The sequence below is a fragment of the Podarcis bocagei genome, assembly GCF_964188305.1.
Source record: "Podarcis bocagei genome assembly, chromosome: 9".
NCBI classification, from domain to species: domain Eukaryota; kingdom Metazoa; phylum Chordata; class Lepidosauria; order Squamata; family Lacertidae; genus Podarcis; species Podarcis bocagei.
In genome coordinates, this window is record NC_138134.1 from 6,890,558 (window position 1) to 6,904,976 (window position 14,419).

Genomic DNA, 14,419 nt, shown 5'->3' on the forward strand with positions numbered 1-14,419 from the left:
TTGTTGGACTGCGGAACTCCCTCCCACAGGAGGCAGCAATGGCCAGCAACTTGGATGGCTTTAACAGCGGTTTAGAAAAAATTATGGAGGAGGAGAGAGCTATCGATGGCTATTAACCACAATGGCCACACTCTGCCTCCGCGGTCAGAGGCAGAGATGCTTCTGAATACCAGTTGCTGAAAGCCTCAGGAGGGGACAGGGCTCTTGTGCCTGACTAGGTGGACCACTGGCCTGATAAAAGAAACCCAGCACTGGAAACGCAGTGAGTGCACGGGAAACCAGAGTGGAAACACATGGCCAACATCCCTGGCCCCGTGATGCTGTGGAGCACTCTTCCGACAAATTCAGCAGGCATTCTCCCTTTTGACTTCCAGGCGTCTCTCTCTTGAAGACTTCCTTCTGCTGACAATAATAATAATAATAATAATAATAATAATAATAATAATAATAATAATAATTTTTTTTTATTTATACCCCGCCCATCTGGCTGGGCCTCCCCAGCCACTCTGGGCGGCTTCCATAAAAACCAAAAATACAGTAAAATATCACATGTTAAAAACTTCCCTGAACAGGGCTGCCTTAAGATGTCTTCTGACAAGCCTGTGTCTGTGTTTAAAATGTCCTTGAGTAGCCAGACATTTCAATTATTGTATTGCACTGCTTTTATTTTATTTTTTTAAAGATATTTATTAGAGTTTCCAATTTTTTACAAACAAAAAGAAAAAAACAAACATAAAAATATTAAAAACACATAAAATTCACAACTTATTTTCTCATAACTTATTTCCCCGACCTCCTCATACCTCCCCTTCTTGCATACCCAGTTTGAGTTGTTTATACAGCAAATCCTTATCTCAAAGCATTACAGTTTAAAAAGAAAAGAAAAGAAAGAAAAAAGAAACACCTTATTTTCTCTCCAACATCTTAAATTGTTATAACTTTAAATTCTTGCTTACAAAAAGAAAGTCATTTTATCATGATTACAGCCTGAAACCACTTAATTTCAATCCAACATCATTCAACATTCCTTAATTTTACAATATATTTGTAAATAGTCCTTAAATTTTTTCCAATCTTCTTCTGCCGACTCTTCTCCCTGGTCACGGATTCTGCCAGTCATTACTGCCAGTCCCATACAGTCAAGTGTTGCACTGCTTTTAATGGGTGGGTGGGTGAGTGGGTGGGTGTTTATACAGTATTGCTGGCATTCTATGAGAAGGCACCAAATCGGTGCTTGTATAAGCAATCAAACAAACCAACAAACTTGGGGAAGGGCCATAGCTCAGTGGCAAAAGGGTCTGCCTGGCTAGTAGAAGGTGCTGAACTTATTTCCCTCTGCTACCTCCTGGCAGGGTTGGGAGAGACACTTTGCCTGAAACCCTGGAGAGCCTCTGCCAGCCTGTGTAGATAATAATAATAATAATAATAATAATAATAATAATAATAATAATAATAATAATATTGCCACTCTGGGCGGCTTCCAACAAATGATTAAAAATACATTAAAATACAAGCTAAATGGAGCCATGGTCTGACTCAAACACCTTCCAGTGTTGCTCAACCAAGCACAGCAGGGCAAGCAAGGCACAGGAACAGATTTAAAAGGGGCGTCAGGCCTCAAAGGCCAGAATCCAAAATTACCCAGCTGCAGCACAGCACCATAAAGGTTAGGCATCCAACTGTCAAGGTGGTGTGAAATTCTACCCTCCGCTGCATTGGCTTAAGTGCATGCAGCAAAACGAATGTTTAAGCTGGCATGGGGCCAGGTGGCGTGACATTGCACAGGCGCCAGGAATGCCCCTGGCAGGTTAAACTTCTCATCAGAGGAAACTTTGTTCCTGCACCAACAAAAGGAATCCTCTCCATGTGACTGACCTGGGGGCTGCTCCAGAAATACAGATTATGTAGCACCAATCCTGATTTGTTTGCAAAAAGGGTACAAGGCAGCTAGACTCTGCCTGGTCTTTACTGAGCATTCATTCTGATTTCTTTGTGTGGCAGTTACCGTATTTTGTGCCCCATAGGACGCTCCGGCCCATAGGACGCACCTAGTTTTTTGGGGGGGAAATAAAGAAAAAAAATTTATTTCCCCCCCAGGTGCGGGGCTGGAAGAACCAGGTTGGGGAACAGTGGGAAGGCACGCTCTGCCTCCCCGCTGTCCCCCGAGCTTGTGGGGCTGGCGATGGGGAGAAGTGCGCTGATCCTGGGACAGCAGGCAGCTCTGCGCCGCCATCTGGAGCGGGACGGGACTTAGCGCCCCGCTCCGGATGGCGGCGCAGATCTGCCTGCAGTCCCGGGACTGCAGATGGCGGCACAGATCTGCCTGCAGTCCCGGGTCGGCAGGCAGCTCTGCGCGGCCATCGGGAGCGGTGTGGGACTTCGCTCCCGGTGGCCGCGCAGAGCTGTGCTGAGCCAGGGACTGCAGGCAGCTCTGCACAACCCTCGGAGCCGGTCTCCCGAGGGTTGCGCAGAGCTTCCTGAAGCCTGGAGAGCGAGAGGGGTCGGTGCGCACCGACCCCTCTCGCTCTCCAGGCTTCAGCGAAAGCCTGCATTCGCCCCATAGGACGCACCCTGATTTCCCCTTCATTTTTGGAGGGGGAAAAGTGCGTCAAATAGGGCAAAAAAAACGGTATGTGAAAATGAGCCTGTGTCCTGAGCTGCTTGTGGGGCGTTTATTACACACGTTCCTGTTCGTAATCTGTTCACCCCACACTTTTCAATGTGTTTCCACTGTTACTTTCCAAACCACAAAGAAGTCTGTGTTGTTGTTGCTGCTGTTTTTTCTTCTTCACAAAGTGAGTTTGTTGTACTAGGGGCAGCAGAACAATTTTAATCAGCTTTAAAATTGCACACATAAAGTTGATTCATTTATTATGTTTATATTCATCTTTCTTCCAAGGAGCTCAGGGTGGCATACGTGGCTGTGCCCACCTCCTCATTTAAGCCCCACTGCAGCCCTGTGAGGCTGGTTAGGCTGAGAGTGGGTGGCTGGCCCAAGGTCACACCCCGTGAGCTTCCTGGCTGAGACAGGATTTGAACCCGGTCCCTAGCCTGACACACTCACTACTATGCCACATGGGCTCTCAGTTTTAGCATGAGCTTAATTCGCTCCTGCAAAACACCGACAGCCCAGAGGCACCCAAAATATGTAATCCAAATTAGCAGTGTTACTGTTTAGGGGGCTCTCCTGTTTTGGGGTGAGTGGGAGTATTCTGCAACGTGTTACTGATGGTGCATCAGAATGAGGAAACCCCGACCAAAGAATAGTGGCAAGAGAAATTGATGAACTATGCAGAACTGGTGAAATTGACATGCAAATTACGAGACAAGGACAACTGTGACTTCAAAGAAGAAAGGGGAGCCTTTTACAAACTATTTAAAAAGACGACAAAATGAACTGGATTCCTTGGCAGGTTTTGAATAAACATACACAAATTTATTGAGGGTTAACATAGTAGACAGATAATATAAGGAGGTATACAATTTTATAATATGCAGAAGTTAACATGGGTTGAGAAATCAGAGAGAGGAGCTGAGGGAAGTCTTAGTGGGGAGGGAGGGTTTGTTGGGGAGGTGGGAGGGGGGAAATGGGGGGGAAATAATGAAGAAGATTTGTTTTGATAATTTGTTATGTTGAAATTGCTAATAAAATTTATATACACACACACACACACACACACTACACACACACACATATACACACACACACAAATACATACACACACACACACACATATACACACACCACACACACACATATATACACACACACACACATATACACACACCACACACAAAAATATATATATATATACACACACACACACACACACACCAGACCGTCCACACAGCATTCTGCTTTATGTGTTGCTCTGTGATGCTTCCCCAGCTGTTGCCAGGAAACTTGGAATATACCATGGCACAGCTCAAATATTGCATCTAACCCAGATTACCAAATTTTTCATAGCTGCTTTTGGGAATCCCTGCTGGCTAAGCTTAACCTTGTATCTGTTTTCTGCCCTTCTGACAGCTGAAGGAGCTTTTCAGGCAGCAGCAGGCAGGATACAAGAAGCATCCCGGAGGACCAAAGGAAGAAAGTTCAGTGGCGCCTCTGAAGTCGCAAAGGATGCTGGTAAGAAGTCTTCCCTCCCTCCCTCCCTCCCTGGTGGGTTTCTTGTGGAGTAACACTGCAGTTGGGTGTTGAGAGTGACAGGAGTCCCAAAATTCCCCACATTTGTCAGAGGAAGGGTGGGGAGAAAGAAAGAGATGAGGTTGGGGGCAGCCCTATATGGTGTCCTCCAGACATTACATAAGAACCTAAGGAGAGACCTGCTGGAAGATAGGAAGATTCAGAACAGAGAAAAGCAAGTCCTTCTTCATGCAGTGCAGAGTTAAACTGTGGAACTCGCTCCTGCAGGAGGCAGGGATGGCTTTAGAAAAGGTTTGGACAAATTCATGGAGGAGGAGAAGGCTCCTGGTTCCTGGCCAGGATGGCCCTGGTCTGCTTTCACAATCAGAGGGAGCAATGCTTCTGAATGCCAGTTGCTGGAAACTGCAGGAGGAGAGAGGACAGCTCTTGTGGTTGTGTGCTCCCCACTGGGGTATCTGCTTGGCCACCATGAGAACAGGATGCTGGACTGAATGAGCCCTTGGCCTAATCCAGCCCGCTGCTTCTGATGTTCCCATCCCAGCTGTAACACAACGAGCATCAGAAAAGGAATTGGCTTTCTGTGGTTCAACAACGTGCCCAAACCCTGCAAAACCCTTTTATTTGGGGGGAAGATGTTAGGATTCCTGCTCCATGGTTGCAGTCATGGGATTTTTGTACATGACGGTGCATGTTTTGACTCCACAGAGTGGGAAGTGACGGAGACAGGATATTTGTGTTACTGTGTTCCGTGAAGTGGGACTATTGTCCTTTGTTTTTTCTCTTTGCTGTCTGATGCTAGAGAGAGAGAGAGCCATGTTGCAGTGCTCTGTGTGTGTTTATATGTAAATAAAGTAGATTAGCCAAAATGCTGAGTTGCTGAGGTCTGTTATGCATGAGCTGCGAAGATTCTGCGGATCCCTAAGTGTGCCGGTGTCGGTTGGCATTAGTCGCTGTGATGTTCGGGCTGAAGAAAGCTTATGAAGCTCCCAAATGAAAGACCAAGAGGGAGAGAACACGCCAGTTGGGCATGTGTCTCTGCCAGGGTCCTACTCGAGTGTAGGCTGAACTCCTGACAGAAATGACTTGCTCCAGCACTGTATGGGGGCACTTATTCTTTAAGGGCAATGGAAGCATCATTACATCACTCCCTCTGCCCCACTATTTTTAGAGCAGTGGAGAAGATACAGAAGGACCCTCCATCCAAATGTGCCTTTCCAGGGGAAACCCTTAAGTGTTGAAGGCAGGTGTGAACTATTGGCAAAACCTATTGGTGTTTTGCAACTTTCTGACTAGTTGCAGGACCTTAGCCAGACCTAGCAGAGTAAACGCAGAATCCACAGAAGCAATTGGCAACTTGGCTGCAGACAGGATAGACGAAGCAGGAGCCAGGAACTTGTAGTTAGGTGTTTATTGTATACAGTGGACCATTTACAGGAACAGAACACGGATCTTTCGCTAGCTCTCTCTGACATGACTCACAACTTCTACACTGATACACAGAACTCTGAACCTCTGAACTAACACATTCCAGTTAGTAGACCATTACATAATTATCACTCCTTTGAGAGAGCTTGACCAATCAGGGAGCTGTCTTCATGTCTCTGTTATCACCAGGCAGACTTACTCCTTCAGATTGCCTTCTGGCTGTCTGCCAAACCTTAATTGACTCTGTGTGAGTAGCTGCACGTACACAGTTTCCCAACATGGACAACCTAAGCCTCGCGGACAGCTTGTAACCCTTGGATGGCCTCTGTGTGCCCAGCCCACCAAACCTTAATGCTTCTGCCACCATCGCAATGGGAAACAGAGTAGCTGGCTGGAAGGGGGAACCCAACCCCAGAGCACAGAGCCTAGTGTGTGGTTCCTACACCTCTCTGGGTGCATGATGTCTGTGGTTGGGTTTCAGGGCATGGTGCCTCTGGAATTTCAAAGAGTTCTATAGCCTCTTCTTTGTGCTTCCTGCAGACTGTAGCCAAACCCATCAGGCTTCCTGAGGAAGGTCAGGCAGAACTTCAGGGTGTTCCCGGCACCAGTGGAGAAGCCCAGAGTCTACAGCAGCAGCTGAGAGAGAAAACGGAAATAGTAAGGAAGGAAGACTGCTGATGGGGGTGGCAGGAAAATGCCAGGGGTTGCTCCTGCTCACTCGGGGGCAGACCAGCCTGCCTCACCGCCTGAGGCAAAACAGGGAGGTGTTGCCCTGGGCGCACACCTTGTGAACCGCCTGCCCCCCACTGCTGCCTGCGCTAAAGCCTTGCTTCTCAAGGCCTCTGTGTGATCCCACAGGGCTCTCGAGAGATTTCTCCTTACCTCTGCTCACCGCAGAGCAGCTGCCTCAATCCACCAAGTGGACGGGCCGGCACTGCTCCTGCCACCCATTCAGAGAGGCCACTTGACAAGTCCACCTTCCCGATCTGATGAAGCCGGCGTTTGGAAGGTTCAGGTCACATAAAAAGAAGTTCCCCAGGAATTATTTGGTGGATGCCGCGACTGCTAAACATGATGTATGGTGCCGATGTGGCAGCCCCCCTCCCCTATAATTCATTTCTCCCTTCCAGATCACCTCCATGGCCTCTGAGATCCAAGCTCTGAAGCAGAAGAATGAAGCCTTAATGAAAGGTAGGGGGGATGATGGTGATGGTGATGGTGATGATGATGATGATGACGATGATGATGATGATAGGCACCTGGTTGTCCACTGTGAGAAGAGGATGCTGCTGGACTCGGTAGGCCTTTGGCCCGCTGTAAGGTGTTAAGAGCACCTGCCTGGCATGCAGAAGGTGCCAGGCTCAGTCCCCGGCATCACCAGGTAGGACTGGGAAAGATTCCCCGGGTAGGGTAGACAAAACCCACTTTGACAGAATCCTCTTTTTTCCTTCCACATTATTTAAGAAGAAGTATTAATCACTTTTTTGCCGCAGCAACTCAAAGTGACTTACAGTATGTTAAGCAAAAAACACATACAGTGGTACCTCGGGTTACATACGCTTCAGGTTACATATGCTTCAGGTTGCAGAGTCCGCTAACCCAGAAATAGTACCTCGGGTTAAGAACTTTGCTTCAGGATGAGAACAGAAATCGTGGCGCCGCGGCAGCAGCAGGAGGCCCCATGAGCTAAAGTGGTGCTTCAGGTTAAGAACAGTTTCAGGTTAAGAACAGTTTCAGGTTAAGAACGGACCTCCGGAACGAATTAAGTACTTAACCCAAGGTACCACTGTACATCCATTGAAAGCAGCACATATATTTTTGAAACACCTACATTAAAAAACACATGCAAGAAGGCCATAGATAGTTATAAAGCTAAAGGCCTGACCAAAAAGGAATGTTTTCTGAAGATATATAAGGAAGGGTCAAGATGAGCCTCCCTGGGGAGAGTCTCCCACCCTTGGGAGGCCAACTCAGAAAAGGCCCTGTTCTTGTGTGGCTGCCCATGAAGGGCGGCTCATGCTGAGAAAAAAGGCTTCAGATGACAATTGCAGGACCCAGGTCGGTTCCTGTGGAGAGAGGCGGTCCTTGTAGTATTGTGGTCCTGAGCTGCCAAAGGCTCTGTGGGTGAAAACCAGCTCTCTGAACTGAGCCCAGAAAAGAATCTACAGGAGTGTCAGGCAGAATTAATGCAATGTGCTCAGACCTTCCGCTCCCAGTCAATAATCTGGCTGCTGAATTTTTGCACCAGCTGTAGCTCCTGAACTGTTTTCCAAAAGAGGTCTGTACAGTGCATTGCAGTAATCTAATCTGCAGTGGCATAGCTAATTTATTATATTTGAGACTGTAAGCATTGTTTTTGTGTTACTAGTTCTTATGTTTCTGCTTGTTTGCTATAAGCAAGGCTCACCGGCCACTTTTTGGACCGGTGGGCATTCTTAGGTGCCGGGTTCTGCCCAACTTTTTTGGGGGGGCCAGTCACACAGCGGGAGGAGGCAGTGAGGCCGGATGGGGCCCATTGCAGTCAAAGGGAGGCCCAATGGTGTCTGTTGCAGCCATGAGAAGGCCCAGTGATGCCCACAGGAAGGCTGGTATTAAGTAGTGGGTTGACATAGCAGCCGGCACAGCGATTTCTTCAAGTAGCTCTTTATTAAGACAAGCTGGAATAGAACTGACTGTGAACAGCTCAGCCGGCCTGTATTTATAGGCAGCCGGCTGTCAACATTGTAACCACAACAGCTCAGAGTTCCCGCCTAAACTAACTGCCGCGGACCTGAGTGAAAACTATCTACAGACCTAAATGAAAACTATATACAGTATCCCCCTGTTGGCCCAGGGTGAAACTACACTACATAACAGCTGGTGCGGCCCGGACCCCTCCTTGAATTTTCTGGGGGCCCTTGGCCCACCCTAGATGGTGCCTCTGGTTGAGAAACTGCCATGGGTGCCCGTCCCAAAATGGCTACTGTGAGGGCATGGTGCAACACAAAATGGCTACCACATCTGAAAGAGCAGAAGAAGAGAAGCAGGGCAGGAGTGGCCCAGTCAATGGAAACGAGAACAGAAGAGAAGGAGGAAACAGTTCCACATCTATTACAGATCTTTGAGGGGAGCTTTACTGAGGCCTTTCACAAGCACCTTAGGACATACTGCAGGGAGTGGGGCTGTGTTGGAGACCCCTGGCATAAGCTTTAATGGAGGGAGAGAGAGAGAGAGAGAGAGTTTATGCTGAAATAAATCTATTAGTCTTTAAGGGGCCACCTCACACCATGGTTGCATTTTCTTGCAAGGACTTCTTAGACTTTGGAGCAGCTGAGGTTGAACCATTGGTAGTTTCCCACCGATGCTTAAATGTTATCGAAGAACTTAAAAACCTAAGAAGAACTTAGCTGCTGGATCAGACCGAAGGGGACCCATCTGGACCAGCATCTTGTTCTCACTGTGGGCAACCAGATGTGCCTTGCAGTTTTATATAGGTATTAAAAAAACCCAACTATTACTTGCTGCCCTGGAATCTTTTGGAGCTGACAGTAGGGGAGATAATATTTCTTTACTAAGACTTCTGGGTTAGCGCGATCGACTAATGGCGGATTCCCTCTGAGCTCCGGAGGGAATCGGCTCCGCAGGATCGGGTCTTGCCGCTGCGGCGATGCGGGGACCCTTAAAAATCACAGGCGGTGAAGCCTGTGAACCTGGTGACTCGGCGGGACCATTTGCGCCCCCCCGACCCGTGAAGGAGCCTTTTTAAAGGCTTCAGAACGGGAGACGGGGTGAGCGGCGCGGTGCTGTGAGTCGACTGCTTCTCCTACGGAGTGAAGCCGCATGCCATGGTCGGAGAGCGCTGACTTCTTCTTGTGAACAATTGGACTTTAAAGCAGCAACCCGTGAGTAGTACGGAAATTGGATTTCTAAAGGAAAAAAAATTTTTTTTTATTAGGCATGATCGGGGAAGGCGTAAAGAGGAAGTCTGTCTTTTTTCTTTTTGTTTTTTCTTATTGGCTTTTTAAAATGGAAAATTCTTAATAAATATTTATTTAAAAAAAAATATTTCTTTACTAAATCTCTGTTCCTGTTTCTCTACTCCCCAAACAGCCAAACTGAGGTTCCAGCAACAGATCCAAGAGATCTGCAGACTTTCGAAGCAAGGACCAGAAAGGAGCAGGGCTGAGTGTTTGGTTCCCCAGCTCTCCGCTAACCCGGACCAGGATGCGCAAAGCGCTCATGGGTGCAACAGCCCTGTCCCTTCGCCCCAAAGGAACAAACTCACACCCTCCATTTGCGGCAGAGAGAACTGGCCTGCGGCTGCACCGGACGCTCAGCTCCACTCTGGTGCTGAAGGAGAGCAAAGCCGTGTTGCTTCTGACACGTGTGTCACACATTTTTCAGTTACAAGCTCTGCTGCCCATGGAAATCTCCTCTCTGCATGGCCTCTCCCCTCGCCCCCAGGGTCCTCCAGCCCCACTGTGCCTTCTGTAATGCTGTCGTTGCCCCCCACAACTTCCCACCAAGAAGGCCAGGGCCACCTTGAGGGCGAAGGGACCTTGCCCAGCCCCAGGAGCTCAGCTCTTTTGTCCCCGAGGCCATTTGGGTCCCCAAGACCATGGTCCCCCTTTAAATTCAGAGGGAGCCCCGAACCTTCAGAGGACTGAACTGAAGGAGAGCTGGAGAAACTCTGGCATATTTGAACATTAGGAAATTCAATGGGAAGATCACTTAGATGAGGGGTAGGCAACCTAAGGCCTGTGGGCCGGATGAGGCCCAATCGCCTTCTCAATCTGGCCCCCAGCAGTGTGTTTTTACATGACTAGAATGTGTCCTTTTATTTAAAATGCATCTCTGGGTTATTTGTGGGGTCTGCCTGGTGTTTTTACATGAGTAGAGTGTGTGCTTTTATTTAATATAGAATAGAAATAGAAATACTTTATTGTCACTGTACCACTTGTTTACGGTGAGATTAAACGAGCCCCTCCACAATCTCTCAGTCCTTGTTACACACTGTGTGTTGTCGTACGACCACCAACCCTGAACATCAGCTGCAATGTTGCTGTTTTCCTTTCAGCAGCCTCACGGACCATGGGTAGAAACTGTTCTTTAACCTGTTGGTGCAGCTTATAATGTTTCTATATCTCCTGCCTGAGAGCAGGAGATTGAAAAGGTGCTGGCCAGGGTGTGAGTTGTCCCTGAGAATGTTCCTTGCTCTTCTGAGGCAATGGTCTCCTGCGATGACATCTAGCAGACTCAGGGGACAGCCCATGATATCGTGTGCTGTCTTCACCACCCTCTGTAGGGACGTTCTTTCAATGACTGTCAAACCAACGTACAACACCGTAATACAGTATGAGAGAACTGTATTACAGTGCATCTCTGGGTTATTTGTGGGGCATAGGGATTCTTTCATATATATTTTTTCAAAATATAGTCTGGCCCACCACATGGTCTGAGGGACGTTGGACCAGCCCACAGCTGAAAAAGGTTGCTGACCCCTGGGCTTAGATCATCTGGGGAGAGTCTCTTTGCAGTACTGTGCCCTGCAGGGTGTCCACAGGGCGGTGACTCCCAAAATGGGCTTTTCTGCTGTCGTCCTTCCACCATGAAGCAGCACCCAACTTGCTGAGACACTCATTCTTCTCCCCCAGGCTCTCCTGGAGCATAAGGCCAGTTTTTATCTGTAGAAATTCCCTGAATACTTGTTTCTGCATGCTTTCATACTACTTTTTTTACTGGTTTTGTGTGGTATTTTTGTAGGACTCGTCTTATTTTTGTGGTTAAATTGTTTTTCATATTGTGTTATGATCTTGCAACCTGCCCCGGAGTCACCCCAAATTGTGGGCCTACAAAGGTCATTTTATGCAGGGCGGCGGAGAAGTTTGAACCCTCCCAATCTGCCCTTCCCACTTGGCTTTGCTGGAGCCCTGCACTGCAGAATTTGAGGCTGCGTTTCAGTTTGACCCTCGTTTCACAAAGTGTGAATTGGTCCGGTTCACCTCTAAGTTATATAACCTTTAGGAGACATCTGAAGGCAGCCCTGTACAGGGAAGCTTTTTGAGGTTTCATGTTTTACTATGTTTTTATATATATGCTGGAAGCCACCCAGAATGGCTGGGGCAACCCAGTCAGATGTGCGTGGTACAAATAATAAATAATGATTATTAAATGTATGGGCACTCTCTTGCACAGGCTCCTGTTTCTGCCTTTGAGCCATCCTCTTGGATCTTAGCTGGCTTTATAGAAGATACGCAGACACCGATTATATCCCCCCCCCCCTTTGGGTTATCTGACATGATCATGACATGTCCAAATGGCCCAAGGGGGAAGCTCAGGATGCCTCCCACCTGCTGAAATCTTTCCAGTCACCACCATATAGAGAAGAACACACACACCTAGCTCAGCTGCAGCAGGGCAAAAGCTTGTCTCCTGGCAGGCAAAGGGCAAGAACAGTGGTGCCTCGCAAGACGAAATTAATTCGTTCCGCAAGTTTTTTCTTCTTGCGAGTTTTTCGTCTTGCGAAGCACGGTTTCCCATAGGAAGGCATTGAAAATCAATCAATGCGTTCCTATGGAGACCGTCCGGGGACAGAGGGGAAGCGCTGCGCGCCTTCCCCTCTGTCCCCGGACCTGTTTTAAAGCAAGGGAAGGGGCAGCGGGGAGAATCGCTTCTCCCCGTTGCCGCCCCTTGGTTCAAAACGGGTCCGGGGACAGAGGGGAAGGCGCGCGCGTGCCTTCCCCTCTGTCCCCTCTTTTGAAACAAGGGGCGGCGGGGAGAAGATCACTTCTCTCCGTTGCCGCCCCTTGGTTCAAAAGGGGTCCAGGGACAGAGGGGAAGGCGCGCGCGCGCCTTTGCCTCTGTCCCCGGAGATTGCGAGGCTGGCAATGGGGAGAAGCGATCTTCTCCCCGCCGCCCCTTGCTTCAAAAGAGGTCCGGGCTGCGGGGGCAAGCTTCGTTTTGCGAAGCAAGCCCATAGGGAAATTCGTCTTGCAAAGCAACTCGAAAACGAAAAAACCTTTCGTCTTGCGAGTTTTTCGTCTCGCGAGGCGTTCGTCTTGCGGGGCACCACTGAACTTTGTGGCAAAGCGGACTGAGCCAGTGAGCTGCAGGGGTTGAGCTGGAGTGGGGAACCTGTGGCCTTCGCAATGGCACTGTGCTCCAAATCTCACCGAGCCTCAGGGCCAATGGGAGCTGGAGCCCAGTGACCCCTGGGGGTCAAAGGTTGCCTTTCCTAAAAAGGACTGAATTAGGAAGGGAGAAGAGAGGAGGGCAACCAGGATGACCAAGGGCCCCGAAACCAAGCTTCATGAGGAATTGAGGATGTTAAGTCTCCTCTTCTCCAGGCTAAACATGAGGCGACATGAGAGCCACCTTCAAATACCTGAAGGGCTGTCACAAGAAGGCGGAGCAGGCTTGTTTTCTGCTGTTCCAGAGGGGAGGACCCAAACCAACAGATTCAAATGACAAGAAGAACTTCTTGATGGTAACAGCTGTGCAGCTGCAGCAGACTCCCTTGGGAGGCTGTGGGCTCTTCTTCCTTGGAGGTTTTTAAGCAGAAGTTGGACAGCCATCCGTCAGGGATGCTTCAGTTGCAATTCCTGCATTGCAGAGGGTTGGACTAGATGACCCTTGGGTCCCTTCTAACTCTACGATTCTGTGATTCTCTAAGGACCATAACTCAGAGCCACCTGATTCAGAAGGTTCAGTCTGCAACAGCATCTCCAGGTGGGGCTGTGAGAGACCCCTCCATGGATCCCTGGAGAGCCATTGCTGCAGGTCGGTTTGGACAATATTGAGCTGGATGGACCAAAGGATCTGACTAAGTACAAGGCAGCTTCTTGCATCCCTCATAGTACAAGAAACTAGAGTTCAAATCCTTGCTCAGTCATAAAGTTTCTGAGGAGATTTTGAGCTGGTAGGTTGCTCTCAAGTCTAACCGACATCACTCAAAATAAGTTTATTGTACAAATTGAAGGCCATGACAATTCCATACAATCATACAGTGGTGCCTCGCAAGACGAAAAGAATCCATTCTGTGATTCTCTTCGTCTTGCGAAGCAAGCCCATTGAAGGATTAGCAGATTAGCGCTATTAGCGGCTTATCTGCTGATCGGATCAGCTGATAAGCGGCTTAGAAAAAAGGGGGGAAAGGAAAAAAAACCAGCAGGAACTCGCAAGACATTGTCGTCTTGCGAAGCAAGCCCATAGGAAATTTGTTTTGTGAAGCACCTCCAAAACGGAAAACTCTTTCGTCTAGCGAGTTTTCCGTCTTGCGAGGCATTCGTCTTGTGGGGCACCACTGTAATCAGTTTAAAATATGACTCGGACATCTGCAAATAAAAACAGCAAACATATAATGTGAGATATCTGATAACAGGGATGCCCCTGTTTCAGTTCAGTGCTCCAAATTCCCCTCACTTTTCCCAGCTATTTTACCCAGGTGCTTCTTCTCGATCTATTTCCCAGTGCAGTGTGGTCCCTCAACAACCCCTGGACCCTCTCACTCAGAGACAGCCTGCTATCCTGCACAAACAGGGGTTTGCAAAAAGTGCCTCTTTGGATTTGCATGGTGGGGATAAGTTAACATATAGTGAGAAACATCTTCCACATGGCATTGCCCAATAATACAACCTCACAGGGTTGTTGAGAGGATATGAAGGGGAGGTGGTGGGGAGATCGGTGTGTAGGCAGGCCCTGAACCCCCTGGAGGGAAGGGTGAGATAAGGGAACGAAATAAGCATGTTCTGAGAAGGAATGCAATAAAGGCTGTTAATGGGCAATGCATTTGCTTTATACAGAGAGGCTCTCCTTGCAGAGCTCTGTCCATCGCAGCCTCCAGCACAACAACCCTTCCAGGCTGCC

General features: G+C 48.4%; 1 protein-coding gene across 8 annotated transcripts in view; it reads left to right on the forward strand.

Moving 5' to 3' along the window:
- Positions 1–14,419, forward strand: part of LOC308594513 (uncharacterized protein) — a 284,112-nt gene that overhangs the window by 18,054 nt on the left and 251,639 nt on the right. For 6 of the 8 annotated variants that reach the window (XM_081207644.1, XM_081207647.1, XM_081207646.1 and 3 more), the window contains 4 exons: positions 4,031–4,132; positions 6,116–6,232; positions 6,706–6,766; positions 9,665–11,797. In XM_081207644.1, coding sequence (XP_081063770.1) covers positions 4,031–4,132; positions 6,116–6,232; positions 6,706–6,766; positions 9,665–10,221 — 837 coding nt within the window. In that variant the 3' untranslated portion in view covers positions 10,222–11,797. Of the gene's footprint in view, positions 1–4,030; positions 4,133–6,115; positions 6,233–6,705; positions 6,767–9,664; positions 11,798–14,419 lie in introns of those variants that run through there. The other 2 variants (XR_014011493.1, XM_081207645.1) reach the window with 2 other exon arrangements.